Below are 21,810 nucleotides of genomic sequence, written 5' to 3'. Positions count from 1 at the left end.
TCTCGGGGTCCTCTCGTAGCCTCCTGTGCACGTGAGAAACACACCAGGGTTTGCGGTGATGCTGGGACGAAGGCAGGTACACTCAGCAGCTTAAGTCCAGCTGACACCGGCCCAGAGGTAGTCAACTCTCCCCCGCTTCTGTTTTCAGCTAGAAAACAAAGTCCGCTTTTCCACACCAAGCCTGGGTAAATACAAAATTGCAACTAGCAAGCTCACAAGAGAGATAACATTGCAAACTGATTTACACGCTGATATTTCTGCCACTTAGGACAGCATTTGCCTTGACATAAGTGCAAATATTTACTTTAAAAAAAAAAAAAACGGAAAACAAAAAGTTTGCAAAGCGTGCTACAATGCTAGAGCATTTTGCGAAGTCTTTGTTGTAACTAACGGACGGTCCCCGGAGGATGGGGCGCCCGCCCGAAGGGCACCGGCGGCTGCAGCAGATGGCCCCGCCGCGCGCGGCGCCGCTCGCGCCGCTATTTATAGCCCGCGGTCCCCGCCTGACCTTGGCCCGGCCGCCCTCGCCGCCGCCCGGGGCCGGTAACGGCCGCCAGAGCCCGCCCCGCCGCTCCGCGGCCCCCGCCCGGCCCCCGCACCCCAACTTCCCGCCCGCGGCTGCTCCGCCACGGCGGCTGCCGGCCCCGCAACGCCCTCCGCGGGCCAACGGCCGCCGCCAGCCCGCGCTCACCGCCCACCCCACTGCCCGCGCCGGCGAGAGCAGGCAGCGCCGGAGCCCCCACACCCACCGCCGAGCGGCTCTCCCGCCTCGGGCCGACCGCGACCCCTACGCCCGCGCCGGCCCCGCCGCGGCACTGACCGACCTTGGGGGGGGCGGCGCGGCGGGCGGGGTGGGGCGAGCCGAAGCTCCGCCCCGCCACCCGGAAGGAGTGAGGCGAGCGGAGCGGTCACGTGCGCGCACGTTCCCGCCCGAACGGAGAGGGGCGGGGCGGAGCGGGGGGGGGGCGCGCGTCACGTGCGCGTCACGCGGCGCCTGCGTGCGCGGCTTGTGCCTCAGGCGGGTGGGCGGGGCTGAGCGCCCGTTAGCGGTTGCCCGCCTGGCTCCGTCCTGAGCGCTCGTTAACGGCTGCCCGCCTGGCTCTGCCCCAGAGGTCCGTTAACGGCTCCCCGCGTGGCTCCGTCCTCGCTGCGGCTCTGCTGGGGAAATCTGGGGCAGGAGCTCTTCAGGGCTGGGAAAGCAGAGGCATCCGCACTGTTGAAGCCCACATCGTGCTGGTGTGCGGGATAGGGGCAAGAAGGCCGAAGCAACAGTTTTGAGGAAAAAGGTATTTCCTCAAACACACTTGAACAGGTGCTGCAGCATATAGCTTTCTTTACTGATATTGTTCTTGAGTAGTTAATTTTGATCTTTAAAAGCCTGATATTCCAGCTTAGGTCTAATGATAATAATGGCAGAATTTAAGGAACTTCAGTTTTTTTAAAGCTCATCAAATCATTTGCTGTTATTTGAGTTTTAGGTGGGGTATATTATTTAATTTGCTAGAATCATTTGGATCTTTTTGTAAGGTTCTGTGCATACTTGAATGTTTTTCATGCCCTCATGAGTCACCAACAGAGCCCAAAACAAAAGCCCAGGTGAGCGCGGAGCAGGGGGACCACATGCAAACACATGAGCTGAGGCGTGTTAGACACCACACCCCGCAGCAAGGTCTGACAGCAGATCCTGAGGTGTTGGCAAGCCAAATACAGAAGTACTCTGACAGCTGAGCAAAAGATGAGGGAATTCGATTGTGAGTGGCTGTGTGAATTAAATCATTAGCGTTTAATAATATTAGCAAAAAGTATTACATGTACTGTCTTTCTCAGTTATTTTTAAACCCAAGCCAACAGGAATTTGCTGTAACATTTTTGCATGAGCAGCAAGGTTACACTAAGTAGACCCAACAGCACGGTGAGTGCTGTCACGTTGGCGGTTTTGCTTTGCTGTCCTTTAGACGTGCTTTTTCCACGCGTACATTCCCATGCAGGAAGAGTTTTTTCCACACGTCGCTGTGCCGTGGGGGCCTCAGCGCCGGACTGCTGCGCGCAGCCCTCGCTCCCGGAGCGGCGCGGTTGCGGGAGGATACTAGCAGGAAAAGGCGCTTTCTGGCGGTTTCCCGGCGGAGCGGCCCGCGGCGCGGTGCTGGCCTGGTGCGGGTCCGTCCCTCACGGTGCGGCCGCGCGGCGCCGGGCGCAGCTCCGCACTGGCACCGCGGGGGCGCTGTGGGGGCGCTGGGGGCGGTGCCGGCCTTGCCCATCGTGGCGGCGCGGGGCGGGGGGAACCGAAAGTGAAGCGCTGGCCGTGGGACGCGCCCGCTCGCCACGGCGAGAGCCGCCCCGGCTGCAGCATGTCGGAGAGCTTCGACCGGGCCCCGGGCGCTGGGCGCGGCCAGGGACAGGGACAGGGCCGGGGTCGCGGCAGAGGAGGCGGCGCCGCCCTCCCGAGCGCGCCGGAGAGCGGCAGCGGGGCTCGCCTCGAGGGCAGCGCTGCCCACGGCCCCGGAGCGGCTGAGCCGCCGCAGCAGCAAAAGCCGGGTGGCTTCCTTCAGCAGCAGGAGCCGCTGCGGCCGCCCAGGACCGCGCCGCCGGGCGCCGGAAACGCAGGTACCGGCCGCGCCGCTCGGGAGACGGGGGGCCCTCGGCCGAGCCGCCGCGCTGCACTGTTCCTCACTCCGGCCAACACCGCGGCCCTGGGGAAGCCCTTCGTTCTCCTTCCCCGGCGGCCTGAGGCCCTGGGCCGGGCGCCTCTCCGGGGCCGCCGCTGAGGCCGTGGTGTTGCCGTGGTGTCCCTGGCTCAGTGCTAGCGCTCTGTCTGGGTGAGCGCCCCGGCTTCGGGAGCCGTGTTGGGGCTCCGGCCTAGAGGTTTGCCCCGAGGAAACCCAGCCTTCAGCGGCACAGCGCGTCCTGCTTTGCCCGACCATGCTCTCCTCAGTAAATGCAACAGCTGCTCCACCAAAAAAAAATGTGGAAAGCACCCTGTGCAACATGTTGGGGGGCTAGCGATTTGCGACATCTTTTAGAAGTGCGTGGAGGTGTTGAGAGGCCTACTTCTGCTCGTGCAGCCTGTGGAAAAACCCACAAGAAAAGCAGGTTGGCATAGGCAGATTTTCTAGTTTCTCTAGTCAGCTGTCTTAGGAAAGTGTTTTGCTGGAGGAGGAGAGCTCCTCTTTTTTGGTCACCTTTGGTTGAATGTTGTGTTTGCTTTTTGGCTGGCACCGAAGGCCTCTCCACAGTGTCTAAACTTTTTGCATTGTAAGAAAAGCAATTAAAACTGAGCCTTTGCAGTTGAAAGTAAAACCGAACTTTAGGGATTAAATTTCTAAAGAACATCAGTCGTAATATATTTAAACTTTTTATATTCTAAAAGGAGAGCAGTATCACTTTTCAGGGGAAAAAATACCTTGGTAAGATGTTTTGGTTTTTTGTTTGTTTTGTTTTGTCAGAGCAGGTCATTCTATTCTTTTCTTCTATTCCCACTCTGTCTCCTAAAAGTTATGTGTTAGGTTATATGAATAGATAAAAACTTAATGATGTGTAAGAAGAGGTATTAACATAATAAAACCGTTCCAGAACACCCACGACAGACAAGAATTCCGATCAGCTCCCAAGATAAAATTTTGGTTCCTGATTCTGGACCAGCAATGGCGAAACCTCAGGTGGCGGTGGCTCCTGTGGTAATCTCAAAATTGTCTGCGAACGCACCTGAGTTTTATCCCTCAGGATACAATCTGAACTTTGCAGTAAGTATTTATCTTCTCTTAGTATACGCCGGTTTGCTTATATTCAAATTTGCAATGTTTTCATGAGTTCATGTGTATTAGACAGCTTGAATGCTGCAGTAGTTAAAGAGAATCCAAAATTTGAGACACAGAATGTTAAGTGATAATGACTGAATAACAGGGATTGCTTGAGAGCCTTCAGTGTGGGCTGATTTGTTAAAGTTAACTGCAGATAACTGCATTTCTTCTTGATTGTACCAGGCATTGACTTCACCAATGTGAGTGCAAGCTGTCTCTTCTGAGACTGCATCTGTTGGAGCTCCATCTACACCACATTTGAAGTAGAGGCTTAGCTTCACTTTCATTAAGATTTCTCAGTTTTTTTTGAAGCAAGTGCTTTGCTTAGAAAAGCCTTAGGCATCCATTTTCTAAACGTGCTGAGTCTAGCAGTGATTGACTGTCAATGCCCAACTGCATTTATCATCATGTGTCTTACAATTTTGCCTTTTGGTGATACAGTGTCACTGAAAGAAAAGTATGGTTGGACTCCTTCCTAGTATCCATACACCTTCGGTGGGATATTTGGCTTAAATCTGTGTTGTGGATGTCACATGTAAATACAAGCCAGATGCTTCTAATTTTCTCCTGTATTATGGTACAGGAGTTTTACTCCAGGAGAGACCTGTGTTAGTCCTTGTAATAACCTTTTGTTATGTGAGCAGCCAGACTGGTGGGTAGGTGTGTGGAAACTACTATTTTTACAAATATATAAAATATGCAATTAAGTTGAAGCAAATAGATTTTGAATAACTAATAGAAAAATACTCAGGTAAATTCTACATCAGGTGTTTTGGTGTTTCCACAAAAAAAATGATGTTATTGGGATGTTACAACCTATGCCAGTTTGCTGAATAAAATCAGTCTTCTGAATAATGCAATCCCATAGCCAGTAGACAGCTGTTGACTGAATGCCAACGTGAACATGCTTCAGTAAATGGATAATCTACAGGGAGAAAAAGAGTGCTTTGACCCAAAACATGTTATATGTTTTCTGTAAATGAAGGATTTTAGTTCCTTGATCAAAAAATGCCCTTTGAAATTAACAGATTTGCATACATGCAATTACAAACTCTTAAGGCCAGTGATGTTGCTTTTCAGCAATTTTATAAAAACACACAAGCATGTGGGAGTTTTTAGCTGCCATGTTGTAAGAATAATTTATGACTATAAACATTTGATCTTAATACAAAAAGCTTTAAAATGGTTGCAAAAGCTAAAACTCTTATCTAGAGGTATGTTTGGTATGTTGTAAGGACCCTAATCTAATACTAGGTTTCCATAATAGGCCTGGAATAGTTAAGTTCCAGAATTGTTACTCCTTCACTGGGTACTTTTTGTTGTTGTTGTTATTTTATTGACTGAGCTAATTTAGTAAACTGGGTTCATCTGCAGCAAAAGTGGGAAATTTAGGATACTTTGCACAAATCTTGTGTTTGACAATGGTAAAATGGAAGCAAAAGAATTTTGAGAAGCTTCTTTCTTTGAATTAGAATGAATACTTCTAACCTTCTTAGTGTTCCTTAGAGTTTTAGATATGAAAACTCATATTTCTCTGGAATAATATACAGCTTTTTTGATATATATTAAGCATTTAAGTTTGCAAATTTGTTATTAGGTATATATAACCTGAAGGAAAAGAGGTTTTTCTACAAAGTCTGAGGAGAACTCAAGCTGATGATAAATTACTGGTAGCTAAATGTGAGCAGAAATGTTGTGAATACTTCTCATGTATACTAGTGTTTAGCAAGTGCTGAAACAGAAGCTGAGAGCAGATTTGGATCATGAATCTTTTGCTGTGTTTTTTGTTTGACTATTTACCCTTATTTAGCCATTATTATGCCTTTAAACTCATAAAGTTAGAAGCTGCTGTCAGAGCAGCTCTTAAAAGCTACAGCATTCACTATTCTGGGCTGCAAAGTTTTCAAACTGTTTGACGAGATGCTAGTTGTGCTGTACAGGATTAATATAAGCTGCAGTTGTTATACAGTGTCACATTTCTGGAGAGCAAAATAGTCTAACTTCATTGTACAGGACATTCACTGAGCTATTCGAAAGTGCCTTGTTAAAACTAGTTTCCCTTACAGAGATAGAATATTTAGCAAGTTACACAGAGACCTGTTAGCTTATGGATCGAAGGAATAAAAGGTCCAAACTGTTGGAATCATAGAATACTATGGATTAGAAAGGAGCTCTGTAGGTCAGTGGAGCCATCCACCAGCTGAGAGCACAACCAGCATGGATCAGGTTGTACGCAGCTTTGTTATCATCAGTAGGAAAAACTTGCCACTAGTTCTTTAAGTCTTTAAGAGCATTTTTTCCTATTTCTGGTGTGCTATATTAAGTCCCTTTAAGTCCAGTTCAGAATTGTTTATGAGGCAATTGTTTCAGTTAATTAGGTATCCAAGGAATGTCGTCTTAGTTTATCTTCTTTTACTTTGAGCATCTGCCCTATTAGATTAGGTTGTATACCCTTAGAACATGCTTTAAAACAATTTGAAAGTGTGAGTTTTCCCATGTCCTCTTTACAGTCATTGAAATTAATATCAGTATTTGATTTTTTTTTTTAAGTATTTCATTTCTTTATAGTTTGTATCCAGGTGATTTTTCTTTCACAGATGACACATCTGTGTTGCTCCTCAGTAGAGGAAAAACTGCAGCATATTGAAGCCAGAAAGTAAAAGACAGCTGCTTCTTCAGGGAAGGGTGAGGAGAGGTAGAATGAAAATATAAATCTGTTCAATGTATGTATGTCCACTGAAGAAAGAAAAAATGATTGTTTTTTAGCTCAAAAATTTTAAATCTTTTTCTTATTAAACAGTAGGTCAGTTGAGAATGCTGTTATTCTCAGTACTACCGTTAGGTTTTAATCACTAAGTGTAAGTTTAGTTCTTCAGCAATCCTTCTTTGGGCTTTGGTTTTTGTTTACAAATGCTCATATGAGATACTATTTACAAAATCAATTATTTTGATCTCCATTTCTGTATGGACATTTTGTCCATTTCCGAATGGACAAAATTAATAACATTCTGTCCCAACAGTGGAAGCATAAAGATTGGTGAAGTTGTTATTGTGCTAGCTCCATTCTTGAAGAAGCAAGAGTGTTTACCGTCTTTTTATTTGATATCAGTAACTTCTGATTAATGCATCGCCACTCTAGTTTCATTTGATGCCTAGCAGTCCTCATCTATTGACAAGCAGTTTGACTTCAGAAGTTTTTTTTCTGGCTTTATTGGACATGGGAAAATTGCGCTATATTTAATGTATTTCTTTAGCTTATCTCCTCCTGCTTCTTTTGGAGTGCTTCTCTTTGTAATCACAAAACATTTTGGTTCCAGTATCTGATTACTTTTCCTTACACAGTTTGTTTATTTGCAGTACAGTTCGAGTATGCATCAGGCAAAAAGGGTTATGAAACTCAGTTTGGTGCTGCTGTTCTGAAGCGATTCGCTTATTTTTTTAAGAGGTTAAAAATTTTAGTCTTGCATGCAAGTTGGCAAACCATTTGATTTGCTTTTTAGCCTATCTTTTTGACATGTTTGGCTAGGAGACTATAATCTGTATAATGACAGCTGACACTGTTTTTAGAATTCTAGAGCTTAATGGAGCTTTCCGGTGCATTGAGGTGTATGCTGTCTAAAAATGTTCAAGTATATCACGTAAAAAAAGATCACTATCAAGCATGAGAGTATTAAGAGTTATTTAAGACTAAGGGCCATACAGCTGCTTTAGGAGATGGTAAGTTCAACAACTTTGTTTTAGGTTCTTTTCAAATTGTTAATAAATTGCTTTGCTGCTGTAGGAGTCTCCCTTTGAAGATGGATGTGATAGCTATCTGACTTTGACGGAGTATGTACAAGATTTCCTAAATCACCTCACTGAGCAGCCGGGTTGTTTTGAAACTGAAATAGAGCACTTTGCTGAAACACTGAATGGCTGGGTAATTACAGATGAAGCTTTGCAAGAACTCGTGGAACTCATCTATCAGCAGGTAGTCTGTGTGTTCAGTTTTATGAAGTGGATATTATGGTCCTCTTCCCTGCTATGAAAGTTATATGGCTATAACATGCAAGATTTTATTTTGGCTTTACATTTCTCTTCCTTTTTTTTTCTTTTCCTTTCTTCTTTTTTTTCTCTTTTTTTCTTTCTTCATTTTAGATTGAACATTATGGGAAAAGTTTTTGCCTCGTAATGTGAAATGACTGATCATGGGTGGAGTGGTTGGTTGATAAATTTTCAGTTTATTTTGTTTCATTTCTTGTGTCTTTGAATTTCTAGGGGCATATACTGGAGCACAAAATTCAGTAATTTACTTAGAAGATGTTTTATAGTAGAGATGGAAAAAACCCCTTAAGCTACATCAAAGTTTTCCATTTTTCTTCCACAAAGATAACTTAACTTCGTAATACTTGCGTATTTTTTTCTTTTCATGGTTTGGTATTTTAAAAATTAAATACTCTCTTATTTTGCGCATCACCCTTTGGGAAATATTCAGTTATTGACTGGTTTTGTTCCTTATTTGGAATATACCTATTTCAGAACAGCATAACTGAAGAAAAAGAAAGCTTGTCTGCCGGGTAACTAGGTCCCGTCCCATTGACGGCCATGGAATGAGGACAGAGACCTTGGATTGAACTCTGTGCTAATTGAGGGAGCTATTGGAAAGAACAGCTTAATCTGTGTTGCTAAGCAAATGAGCTGCTGCTACTGCCTTTGGACTTGCTGCAGAGAATAAGTGGCACTTGTGCTTGGTGTTTATTACATTGGATATCTTTTTCCTGTGTTGGTTTCTGTCAAATTCTGTTTTTAAGAATGTGAGCAATCCATTTTTTATTCACTCTTAAGTGCAGATACTTGCACTTTTTTTTTTTTCCCCTGATATAATTTGGGATATATAGACCTGCCTGACTGATTGGTGTTCATAGAGTACTGTAGGATGTGAAGTTTCTTACAGAACTAATGCATGTGTAATTCAGCATGTTTTCAGTTCAGCTACCTTTTGTCATTTTCTGTGCCTTGTTAAACAGCATCATTTTTTTCCCAATCTTCTATTTGAGCACTTGTGAGTAAACATAATTAAAGACTAAAATATGAAATATAGCTTTATTGGAAGAAAATGCAGGAAATTATTCCATGTGTGAAAATGTATTTAAATGTACAGAAAGCTGCATTTAATGTAAAGTCTTTAATGTCACCTCCTCCTCTCTCTCACTATTTAAAACAACAGTATAATGTTGGGGGTGGCTATCGCTTCCTCAGCCAAGAAGCAGTGAATGCAACAGTCATCATTTTTAATCTGAAAAGCAGAACTATAGCTCAGTGTAGAATATCTGCCCTACTATCCCAAAATGTAAGACTTCAGTTTGTTTGTAGCACAGAAGAGCATAGCATGTATGCTCAATATTCTTTCTTGAGCTTTTACTCATGTGTTTGTGTTTCCTAGTCTTAGCTTATCACAAAATGACAGTTAATGAAATGTATTTATAAGCCGTTGATTCAGTAGTATTTAATTTAACAGAGCAGAGCAGAATTACAGATGCTGGATTTGTCAAGGAAAAAGGCTATATCAGAAAAGAAAATCAGGTTCTGTACAGTTTTCCAGTTACTTGGGTGTCAGGTAATTCAGGCTTTCTGAAAGATTATCTCCTTTCTTCTCTGTTCTTTGCATTTATGGGTCCATCTGGAGTGACCTGACAGTTCTGTTTTTCAAAAGCTGAGCACATGACCACGTGATTTTGGGAATCTTCATTGCTGTCTAGTTAATATACTAGATTGTTGCTGTTATAGTAACTGAAATGTCTTAAACTGTGTATTGACAGACTAGCCTTTACCCTTAGATTGTGATTTTGAGTGACAGACAAGCTGGGGTTGCCAGCCACAGTAATACAGAAAAGGCACTAGGCTGCAATGATTGGTTATCAGGATGATGTCCTCAGTGATTTTTTTTTTTTGAATCCTTGAGTGCTGTGAAAGGGCATAAACTTAAAATTGAACTGTTTTAGTGTTTGATGCAACCACAAATGCAAAGCTACTAATTACAATAAAGCAATAATTGTAAAATGCAGCTGAGGGTTGAAAGTTTGGGGATTTTTTGTTTGTTTTGCCAATAAGGAAAGTTATAATTGATACTTTTACCTTGTTTTACAAGTAGGGGGTACCTTTTCTGGTCCAGGCAACTTATTGAACAGCACCCACATGCTGGTTAGATGTTTCACATATATTTTAACTGAAAGTAATGACTGCTTGACCTTCTAAAGTAATAAAACTTACTGTAGCTTCCAAAACCAGCTCTTTCCAGCAGCATTATGCAGATTGCAAAATTGCATTGAGTGTATGTTCTCTGCTTGTAAAAGGTGACTAGATAACACATTGACTTTCTAATGGCAAGACTTTTTTTAAAAACATACAAGAAGTCTGCAAGTGCAGGCAGATGATCAAGATGTAAAAAATACATTCAAAGATATTAAAGCCAGTGGAGGGAAAAATTAATGAATTCTCAGTATCCATGCTTTGTTTGGCATGCTTCCTATTCCAGAACCTTTTTCTTTTTTATTCTTCATCAGAATGTCACCTGAGAAATAATCTTGAAGTTAAGCATTGCTGGAGGAGACTTTAAGACAAATCAACAGTAAAAAATTGCTTTACAATTGCAGAAGCAAGGGAGCTTCTGTGCTTGAAGTCCTAAAAGAGACAGAATGTATACCTAAATGATTTTTTTCGTTAGTTTTTTGCACCTCTAAAAGTTTCCAAGTGTCAGGTTTAAAGCAAAGTATTTTTCAGGCAGCATGCATAACTCAGATTGTGGAATTTTATTGCCACCACCTGTGTTTTACTTGATAAAAGTGTAAGTGTTCAAAAGTAATAGTCATTTTAGAGAGGAGAGGTTAAAACAAACAAACAAACAAAAAAGGACCCATAAAGGACTATTACCTGGAAAGATACAGTTTTAACTTCTGAATCAGGATATTGCTGTGCAGTGACGAATCCTTGACCTGCTTTTACATTCTTTCCCTGAGCATTCTCTATTGCCAGAAAGAGTCATGGGCTAGGTAGCCCTTAGGCTGAATGAAGGTGGAATTTTGGGTTTAATGCCCTCATTGCTCATCTAGAAAGAGCGCACGTCGTTAAGAAAACATCTTTCAGATATCCAATATAAAACAGATATCTTTCAGATATCTAACAGAAATGGGGAAAGTGGAGTTAAGGACGCCTGGCATAAGCGTGGTTGTTGTCTTGAAGCCAAGAAATCAGTGTAATGAACTTTTAAGGTGCTGAACTGCAAATAGTGAAGTGAACATGAAACAAAACTAACATCAAACAAATAGCAATTTTTGTAATTTTGATACACTGCTTTCTGGTGGTCTAGTCAGCTATTGACAAGGATTGATTTCCAAAATGTATTTAAAGATACTTCCTAATAGTATAACCATTGCCTTTATGAATAATTTATTTTTCCAAATTTATTTTGGAAGGCCACATCTGTCCCAAATTTTTCCTACATGGGAGCACGGTTGTGTAATTATTTATCTCATCATCTAACCATTAATCCACAAAGTGGAAACTTCCGGCAGTTGTTACTTCAAAGGTCAGTATCAGCACATCATTTAAGCTTTTTACTCATGTTCCACATTCTTCCTCTTTTGTATATGTAATTCTTAAGTCAGTGGGCAAAGAAGTATATATTAAAAATGGAAGTTTGAATTATGGATTATTAAAGCAGAGATTCATAATGGATATATAATAACTATATGTGTATTTTATAGTATAGAAAAATAATTTTAATATAAAAATAGAACTTAATTCAGCGTAATGTGGACCCTTTTGAACTGAGTGTGTTAGACTGATGTCAATTTATGGGAGAATCTGAAAGACAGTCAACTTTAAAAGTACTGTAAATGTGCATACTCTTACTGTACTGGCCCTTGGCCCTTTACTTACTTCATTTTTTTTTTAATTTGTTGTTGTTGTTTGTTTTGGTGTTCAGTTACTACTTGGGCTGTAATTGCTTTGTAAAGTTTATTCACAGATTGGCTAGTTGAATTTAAACCAGTGAGATAGACACCCAAAATACAGAAAGATAAACTTCCTAAATTTTCAGTTACAAAATTTTGGAAGCTTACAGTTAAAAAAATGATTAGACTTCACAGATGACAGAAATGTGAATAATTTTTACAGATGCATTTCCTTTTAAATCCGGTTGCATGAGATTTTGAAAGATTAATACACTAATATTTTTCTTCGTGATTCTTTAGAAATTATTATTTTTTTTGAGAACTACCATCTTTTCAAGCTTTAGATTTGCTTTTCATTTTGGAGTCTCATTTAGACCACCTGTGGTTAGGAAAAAAGCATGCATTATTAGATTAAAAGTTCATCAAAATGCATTTATCTTACATGGGAGCATTTCCTCATGAATGAAATGGAAACTTTTTTTTGAATGTCCGAAGGCAGATGAGCCTTTTTTTTTTTTTTTCCAAAATTATGATACAAATTATCACTTTTTATCTTATGTTCTTAAAAAAAAAAAAAGAAAAAGAGAGAAGAAAAAAGAACAAAAGAAAGAAATGTTGTTTCCTACAGCTTTTAGTTTGTATGAAGGAATCATATTCTTAGTGTTTAGATACCAGAATATGCTCAGTATCCTTTTTAATGTTCTACATCTCATTGTTTTTCCTGAGTTTGTGAGTATACCTATTACTTGAGCAATTCCTTAAAGGAAATACTTGTTGATACTCAGTTTTCTATCTCACTCCCAGTTTTGAAGCCAATCCAGTAAAAAAAAATTCCTTATTCCTGCAACGATAAATTTAAGGTGGCTTATATTTTTATTGTTAATATGTATAGAATAGTCTGGGTAATGTGAGGGGTACATATGAACCATTTAACAACATTTAAGAAAGCTCTTTTGTTTCTCAGCACACTTTATACTTGGTATAAGAGAATAAATTAGAGATTATCTTGTATTCAAATACCAAATTCATTTTTTGAATTGGTATGTAAGCTTGCATGTTTTTGACACTGTTATTGAATAATAGAAAATGTACCTCACTGCAGTGTTATCTTAAATTGTAAATACTACAAAATCAATTAACTGAATTTGAATTCCAAGTATTTGTATTTATAACTAAATTATGCCTAGTTGTAACTTTAAATGGTGGCATGAAGAATTTATGAACTAAGTATAAAGAATTGAAATAACAGTTTAAATGCGGTTCATAGGTTCTTAGCATTGTTTTACATAAACAATATGTTGTTTGTGTTGATATGGCTACAGATGATAATGATGTTTGCTTTAATATTTCAGGTGTCGAACAGAGTATGAAAACAGAGATCAAGCTGCAAAAGGAGATGAAATTACTCGAAAACAGTTTCATGCTTTTGTGCTTTTCTTAGCTGAACTTTATCTTAACCTAGAGGTAAGAAGGAAGCTCTGTGTCTGTGTTCATTTTTTAAGCAGTGGCAGGGAGTATCACTTGAAACTTTTTTTTTTTTTTTTTTTTTAAGAGGAAGAAGGGAAGAAAGTCAAAGAACTTGGGAACAATTTCATTATAATGTGTGACATGGAAGTACATAAGCAAAAAAGACAGGAAGTTATACAGGAAATATATCAAGATAAATACAGTTTAAGAGTTTATACAAATAAGCAAACATGAACCACCTTTTCCAAAAATCTATGTCTATTCACAGATATTTTCTATCTGTTTTCCTTGAAAAATTGGAAAGAACATTTTGATACTGTCTTTCATTTTGTCCAGTTAAACTACCAGACAAATAGGACTTAAACAATATAGGAAGTGTACAACCTACCAGAAGAAGATCAGGATCAGTAATCCATGTAATTTAGTATCCAGCCATTAACAGGAGCTATTAAAGAATGTTTGAGGAAGGTATGGGAATCTTCAAGACAAGCAATTTAAAAATTGAAGAGACTTTTTTAATGAATTTTGAGTTTTTGACTTATACCTGAAGCATGAGACCTTATATTTAGATCAGTTTCTCTCATCTACGATGTGTACATACACCTTTTTTAGTACACAAAACATTTGAGTCTTATGTCTATGAATTCAGTAAGCGCACTTCTTCAGTGTTTTTAAAAATATCTGGTTTATTTTTCAATAATTTGATTTGAGTGCTATAAAAATGTTTTCTTGGCATGAGAAAATAAACCAGTTTTCTGGCCCATTTTTGTTTCTAAGTGCACCTTAAAATCTACTTATCACTTGCAAGAAGTAAAAAAGAGTTTTCCAAAGGGCATTTTTGTTGTTTTGGGAGGTTTTTGTTGTTTTTGGACAAGCTTTGTGGAGTATGAAGTATTTATTTTATAGCAGTATTCTATACTTTTCAATTATATAAGGAATGTCTTCTAAAAGCAAGCCATTGTACAGCTGTAGAGAATGCATAATATAAGATGGGAAAGGTGAGGTTTCCAAGATTTTGGGCTTATGTACACAATTTGCCAGTTGTTTTGCAGCTTTCCTCAAGAACTGATTAACAAAGAAACAAAATGCTAGGCATACACTGTTATACTTACAGAATCACAGAATGCTTAGGGTTGGAAGGGACCTCTATAGATCATCTAGTCCAACCTCCCTTCTCAAGCAGGGGCACCTAGAGCACATGGCACAGGGTGGCATCCGGGTGGGTTTGGAAGATCTCCAGAGAAGGAGACGCCACAACCTCTCTGGGCAGCCTGTTCCAGGGTTCTGTCACCCTCATAGTAAAGTTGTCCTCATATGGAGGTGGAACTTCCTGTGTTTCAACTTTTACCTGTTACCCCTCATCCTGTCACCATCCACCACAGAGAAGAGCCTGGCCCTATCCTCCCTACAATCACCCGTCAGGTACTTGAACATGTGCGATTTGTATGAGTTTCAGTCTGTGTTCTAGAATATTGACCATATCTTGTATGTTGTTCCAACTGAACAGCCCACGTATATTAATCACAGACCAAACCATGGAGCTTTTGATAGGGAAAATGTGACTAAATAAATTTCTATAACATAAGTCTTATTGGTGAATTTTTGATCTTTGGAAGATAAAGGGAACAAAGGGACAAGTAACACGAGCAGAAGTTCTTCAAGCTGGCCTTTGGGAATTACTAAATGCTCTCTTCTCTAATCCTGTGGACAGCAACCTGATATGTGCTGTGAAACTGCTGAAGGTGAGTTTTAAAAGAAGAAAAAAAAGTTTGGTAGCTTCTGATTTTTTCTAATGCATTGTAGTTCTGAATGAAAGAGGCAAAACACCCTAGACAACATGAGAGACTTGCACTTTTCTCATTTTGCATATAATTCACATCAGTATCTCCCTCAGTTAATCAGACAAAATTAGATTATATTATTATTAATTAGAAATAATAATATGATAAATATTTTTAAGGTCAGAACTTCAAATAAATAACAGAAATCTCAGAAAAAAAATATAAACACTGCCATTTTCTCGTGCTGTGAATTCAGACTTCAATGGCAAATTTCAGATGCTTCATGTTATTTTATTCTTAAGTTGAGCCTTATTTGAATAATATTAACTACCACCTATGGAAAATATTATTTCTCGCGCTTATTTAATTCTTGCAATTTAGGATACAAGGGAGGGAAGAGGTACTGAAGGGATACTTTCCCTGATTGCAGGACTTTCCGTATCTGTTTTATACATGAAGCAAAAGAGCTTTATGTTAATAGAAAGTGTTTTCTTGTATGTAGTTGTAAGTGCATCAGTTAAACTGTATGGTACTAAGGTATGTTTGATTAACTATACGTGGTATCCACACAAATTAAAAAGACAAAATTTACTAATGCACTGTCTTTAGTTGACAGGTTCAGTTTTAGAAGATGCTTGGAAAGAAAAAGGGAAGAATGAAATGGATGAAATGATTCAGAGAATTGAAAATGTTGTGTTGGATGCAAATTGCAGCAGGTCGGAAGACACTGTTCAGCATTTTATTCTTATTAAATATCTTACTCTTTTCATGAAGAGTAAGGTGATACCTTGTTCACTTACGAACCATCAAAAATAATGAAATATTCTAATCAGATATTTTAAAATCTATTAATAGAGATGCACACAGGATTTCTAACGTTTATGTCTTTAAATAACTCTTCAATGCTTTAGGCTCCAAGAAGTTATTATCAATACAGAAATACAGTGATGATAATGTATGACAGTTTATACTTTCCCATCTGAATTTAACTTTAAGGTGTGTATAAATAATCATAATCTGGAAGAACATAAAGGTATTCATATTTTTTTCTGAACAAATAACTTTCTGATATAATCTTACTACATGCTGGAAAAAAAAATGTCTGGCTCATATTTGCCTGGACTGCAATCAACTGTAGATGAGGCTGTCTGATTCTGCTGTATTCCTGCTGTATTCTGTATTCTGTATTTTTTCCTGCTGTATTTGCTGTATTCTGCTGTATTCTGTAAGGCTTCTTACAGACTTGTGAAAATCCTCTAGGGTGTTCTTACACTGAGCTGTTATCTTGTTTTATGCCTTATGGAGGGATGTCAGCAGTACCTGGTGGTATCTGTGGGTTGTAATCAAGCTGCTCTGCAGGGAAGAACAGGAAGGGCCTACGTTAGCAATACAAATTTGGTGCTTAAATTAATGTGAGAATATCAGTTCTCGCTCCCCACTAACATCCTTTGTAAGAAAAGGATCTGCTGCCCCCAAATTCATCATGCTGCAGATTTGATGGCTTGATTTTAAAACTACAACGATTTCTATTCTGTTTGGGCTTCCTCCTTCACCACAGAGGATGTGGAGAGGGAAGGTAACTCACCCCCTTTTATTTCATAATTGAGAGGAAATACATATAAAGCATCTAGACTCAGACAAGAAAATCAAATTAATTTTCTGTAGATTGGACCAAATTTTGTTCTTTCAGATTTTTTTTTATGTATTTTGGTTATTGCTCTTTTTAAACTGGTTTAAAACTGTAAATCTGCGGTAATGGCTGTAACAATTGTTAAGCTGTTTTTCTCTTATTAACAAATCTGGTGATTATGATTTTTATTTATTTACTTTCTTTTTTCTTTTGAAGTATGGTTCCTAAATCTTTTTAGATACTGATTTAATGAATAGGTACCTGCAGGATAAGAGAGGTCTGATTTCCCTGAGCTAAACATTTGAACTTCTGTGTTCTTCTCTGTTTCAGAGATGTGAAACAGATGCTTCTGAAACTAGTAGAACTCCGATCAAGTAACTGGGGTAGAGTTCATGCAACTTCTCCATACAGAGAAGCTACCCCTGAAAATGACCCCAACTATTTTATGGTAAGAATGTACTCAAAGTTCATTTCCTTAATGTATTGTGAATTCAATTTTATCATAAACAGTCACGTTGCTGTAAACTACAACTACCACTCTGAAAGCATAAAATTGACTGTATAACTTTATTCTTAGAATGAGCCAACATTTTACACTTCCGATGGTGTTCCTTTTACTGCAGCAGATCCAGGTATGTCTTAAGCTTAGTTCACTTGTCTTCTCACTCTTAGGAAAGCTGAAATTAAGTTTCTCCTGCTGAAGTACATACAGATCTCTACTTAAAGTATCTGAAACTAATACAATATAAAAGGTATAATTAGAATCATAGAATCCTTCAGGTTGGAAGGGACCTCTAGAGGTGATCTAGTCCAACCTCCCTGCACACGCATGGTCACCTAGAGCACGTGGCACAGGGTCACATCAGGGTGGGTTTTGAAGATCTCCAGAGAAGGAGACTCCACCACCTCTGTGGGCAACCTGTTCCACTGCTCAGTTACGTTTAAATTTCTGTCTCTGAAGTGTGTAATGTATACCCTGCTCTGGATTAAAATACTGTAAGTATTAGAGGTTATATAAATCTCAGCACTTTGTGCTGTCTCTCTAGTTAGTCAGAAATCTTCCAGTCTATTTTTTTTTTTTGTCCATTGGTAGTCCTTAACAAAAGGGGGATTATTTCTTTGGTGCTGCCTTTGTTTTCGTTTGTCTAGAAACAGTGTGAGATAAACACCTGTGACTACCTTTTTCTCTGGAAAACAGATGTAATTCCTTATTCTTAGAGGTGGTGATTGATGTCATAAGAAAACACTGTAGGAAAGAGGTCATTAAATGACATATCATGTTATTTATGGTCTCATTAAACAGCATATTTTAAAGCTGTTAGATGAATTTCATAGGATTTATCTTTCTTATATCACTTAGTCTCCTTCTTACTATGCCAGATTACCAAGAAAAATACCAAGAGCTGCTTGAGAGAGAAGATTTGTTTCCGGACTATGAAGAAAATGGGACAGACTTATCAGGGGCTGGATATCTGTATGTGTCCTTTTAGAGCGGTGCTTTTTTCTTTTTCTTTTATATATATATATATGTATGTATGTATGTATGCATGTATAGTTATTTTTACTGCAGACTTAAGAAGACGGTCATGACAAAAATGTGACTTTTTGCTTTTGCATAGGTTGGTTTTCAGTTATGCAAATTTGAAAAAATCCAGTTGAGAAAAGGTGGTTATAGTTCAGATATTTTTGCACATAATGCAAGCATATTCTCTTCTGCATTTTTTTCCTGAATGAAGCACCAGAGCTGGGAAGCATCAAAAATGAGGCAACCTGAATTTGATATATGTGCATACATCTTAGTTATAAGTTATTACAGTTTTCAAAAATTTTCAAGGGGAAGAGAAGAAGTTTATTAAGGATTTGAGTTTCTCTCCTTGGGATAGGCAGTGTTCTCTGAATAAATGGCTAGTCAGTATTCCTGTAAAATAGGAAAAACAACTTCAGAGCAAAAGGGGAGTTGGTAGATGGGAACATAACCTTTTTGACATTAGTTTATAAGCATTTAATAGGAAACTAGTGGAAGAATTTGTACCTAGAATAAATTGCTTTGCATTTTCTACCTGCCTCTTTGAAGGATGGGGAGGATTCTGAGATCATGATTTGGTATTGTTCTTTTGTACCTAAAAGTATTCCCAGTGTTGCTTGTATATGTGATATAGTACTGGCTTGGATCAATACTTTTGGTAATAAATGGAAAACTTCTAGGTGGCACCTAGCCAAGAGAGCTGCAGTAGCTTTGGAGGATGATTTTAGACACTGGAATGGCTTTGATTAAATTAGAGATGTCATTAGGAATGAAGAAAGATCATATTCAAAATAAATACCCATGGGAACTGCTGTGCTTAGGAAAAGAAAAAATGAAATGCAAAATAGAGGTAGCAAATCTGAGGAGTGACATATAGAAGACTGTGAGCCAACCTTTAGGACAAGGTGACTGTGGACCCTTCTTTGTTAGAGGCTTTAAAGCTCAGATCAATCCTTTGTCAGCTTGATCAGGAAAAAGAATTCTGTACTCAAGTCCCTCCTTAAGCCTACGCTCCTATGAAAAAGGAGGAACAAAAATAAATATGTAGACAAATTATTTTCATGCTCAAGAGGAAATTACTTTTCCTACTATGCGTTTCTGTGGCACTTGCTGTGGTTGACTATAAGGTAGGTATCATTTTTAGCCTCAGTGCAGCTAAGATGCTAGTTTTCTTGCGATTCCCCAAGATACAGAGAGATAAAACAAATAGGGCACCTAAAATTAATGCACACATTTCGAGAGTCAGTAACTGCTTTTTGGAGGGGGTGGGGATTGGGGAGCTAGTTTTTTTTTTTGTCTTTTTGTGTTTAGAATTACATATGATATGTTCAAACTACAACTCCATTATCCTAGTTTATTATGATGGACACTGCACTTGGACCTACAGAAAACAAGCAACATTTAAGTTGCTTCCAGTAACTGTGGGGAGGAGAGAAGCTCCCATCCCTTTCCAGCATTATTTCGAAACTCTGGTACAGTTTCCATTCTCTGTAATACCAGTTGTCATTAACAAGACAAAGTCTTTTATGTGACCTAAATTTGACGGATGTTCTGTGAAATGAAGAGTAGCTACAGTTATAATGGAAGGTAATGCCATAATGCAAATGGGAAATGAATCAAGATGGCCTCCTTCCATGGCTCAGTAAATGGGAATAGAGGTTGTCTATGTAAAGAATTTTTTTTCTGAATAGAGTGTGAATAGAACAGTCGATGCAGCATGTGCACTAGGAAGTTGGCGAGGATGTTGACCAATGAAAAATTATGCTAACGTAATGCTTTTTACACACAGATCAGTGCAGGCGTGTTACTAAAATCTGAAAAGAAGTTATTTTGGATTGCACTATGGATTGCTTTTCTGTCATCCAAGAAACACTATTTCTATCTTTTAACCTGTGGACTTGTGTAAGGTGGCCCAAAATGGCCACAAACACTATAGTAATAACTACATACACTTGCTGCCTTGAACTTTTGTTTCTTTCCATTTTTTTCTCTAGATTTATTCTTGAATTTTATATTTAAAAAAAATCATCTACTTAATGTTTCTGGAAAAATCTGTACCTAAACTGACTTTTTGTTTTGTAGGTATTTCGATGACATTGATGATGAGATGGATCCAGAAATTGAAGAAGCATATGAAAAATTCTGCCTAGAATCAGAACATAAGAGAAAACAGTGAGATGCTATGCATAAATGTTAGTTTATTAAAGCAGCTGAGGTATGATTAGAATACAGGGGAACACAGAATTGTAACATTTGTACCAAAATAAAGAAACTGAATTTCTTCAAGTACTAACGTTACACAATTTTCATTTTGTTAAAACAGAATCTACCAAAAATTGTAAACTGATGCCCTGTAACTTAAAACGTTATGTATATATCATTGTTTATTTTGTGTACAGGTAAATGAACAATGTTTTGGCTGCAATAAAAGCAATTTAAAAAGTATCACAATGGAAATAAAACTTAACTGGGAATGGTCCCATTAAATTTCTTATGGGCAAAAAAGGGGATAGATAACTTGATATAAATTGAATAGCTTGCCTGTTTTAGGATAAGTTAGGACTTACTCATCCTTTTCCTCATATGCAAGATAACTGGGTTTTACATGGTTTTGTTTGTTTGTTCTCGTTTGGTTGCTCTTTTGTTGTTTGGGTTTTGTTTTTTGGGGCTGTTTTTTTGTTCGCTTGTGCTAAGTAGCGTATTAGCTGAATATGGATTATCTTTCTTGTACTTCACAATCATGACAAGTGGTTTGTTAAGGTTTTTATTTTCCCTCCCTCCTACCCTTTGAAAAAGACATGGGTGAGGTCTGGACTACTACTTTTTTTTTCCTGTAATGAACATTTAATATATTGATATTGTGAAGAAGCAAGCAGTATTTTGGAAGTCAGGTGCTTACAAGACTTGGTTCAGCTATTTTGAACTTTTACAAGCAAAAACAGTCCTTTAAATAGTTTGCTGTGTTCTTCAAGGCTACATGAATATAGTTATGTTTTAACCATGCTCCTCATGAGTATGTGCAGTTCTTAACATATTCTTGAATGTATCTAACATGTCTAACCTTCTGGCAAAATTTGTAATTTTCTTCATTCTTTTAATTGTTTTATATAATTTGTCATAATTTTGTAGCTTGTGTACCTCATTCATTTATTTTATCGATGTTAACATTCTGATGCAAACTGACCCAAATTAATCATGTTAGTTTTCCTTTGAGACTCCCCTGTTGTTGATCTCAGTTGTAGCATTTCCTGTCATTTGTTATAGGCTAGAATAAATAGAGCCCCTTTAAAAAAAAAAAGGACGTTTTTCCCCAAAAGTAGCTACTGTAAAGAACACATGTTGTAAATATGCATGTAAATAATTCTGTTAATATTTCACTGTAATACGTTTGGTTAAATAACTTGTGTGTCTGCTAATACAGTGAGTACTGACTGTTTTCTGGATGTTTATTTAGCATATTCATTTAGGTCTGAGTTTTGGAAAATAAAAATTAACTAGCTTTGTTTCCTTTGGTATATTTTCACTGTATTTTGTCTTTTTGTTTAAAAGGAATAATGTTCAATTTTGTCCCTTTTCTCTCCTTTCATTTTTCCCTTTTCCTAACATAACACCTCACTGCGCTTTTTTTTTATTATTATTATTTTTTACTTAAACAGTTTACACACAGTTGCATAGTTTG

The 21,810-nt window shown here is 38.6% G+C and overlaps 1 protein-coding gene across 1 annotated transcript; it reads left to right on the top strand.

Moving 5' to 3' along the window:
* The first annotated feature begins 2,333 nt into the window (after positions 1-2,333).
* PAIP1 (poly(A) binding protein interacting protein 1) lies at positions 2,334-21,533 on the top strand. The gene is made up of 11 exons (XM_088540315.1): positions 2,334-2,604; positions 3,571-3,740; positions 7,579-7,767; positions 11,249-11,361; positions 13,081-13,192; positions 14,812-14,937; positions 15,586-15,692; positions 16,937-17,054; positions 17,184-17,238; positions 17,987-18,080; positions 20,214-21,533. The coding sequence occupies exons 1-11, from the start codon at positions 2,349-2,351 to the stop codon at positions 20,305-20,307; spliced, it is 1,434 nt and encodes a 477-aa protein (XP_088396441.1). The 5' UTR covers positions 2,334-2,348; the 3' UTR covers positions 20,308-21,533.
* The last annotated feature ends 277 nt before the right edge of the window (positions 21,534-21,810 follow it).

This window comes from Tinamus guttatus, unplaced genomic scaffold (genome assembly GCF_059628265.1).
Source record: "Tinamus guttatus ecotype Peru unplaced genomic scaffold, ASM5962826v1 Tinamus_guttatus_pri_ptg000059l, whole genome shotgun sequence".
Lineage (NCBI taxonomy): Eukaryota > Metazoa > Chordata > Aves > Tinamiformes > Tinamidae > Tinamus > Tinamus guttatus.
The sequence above is the reverse complement of the archived record's forward strand: the minus strand, read 5'-3'. Positions and strand labels throughout refer to the sequence as shown.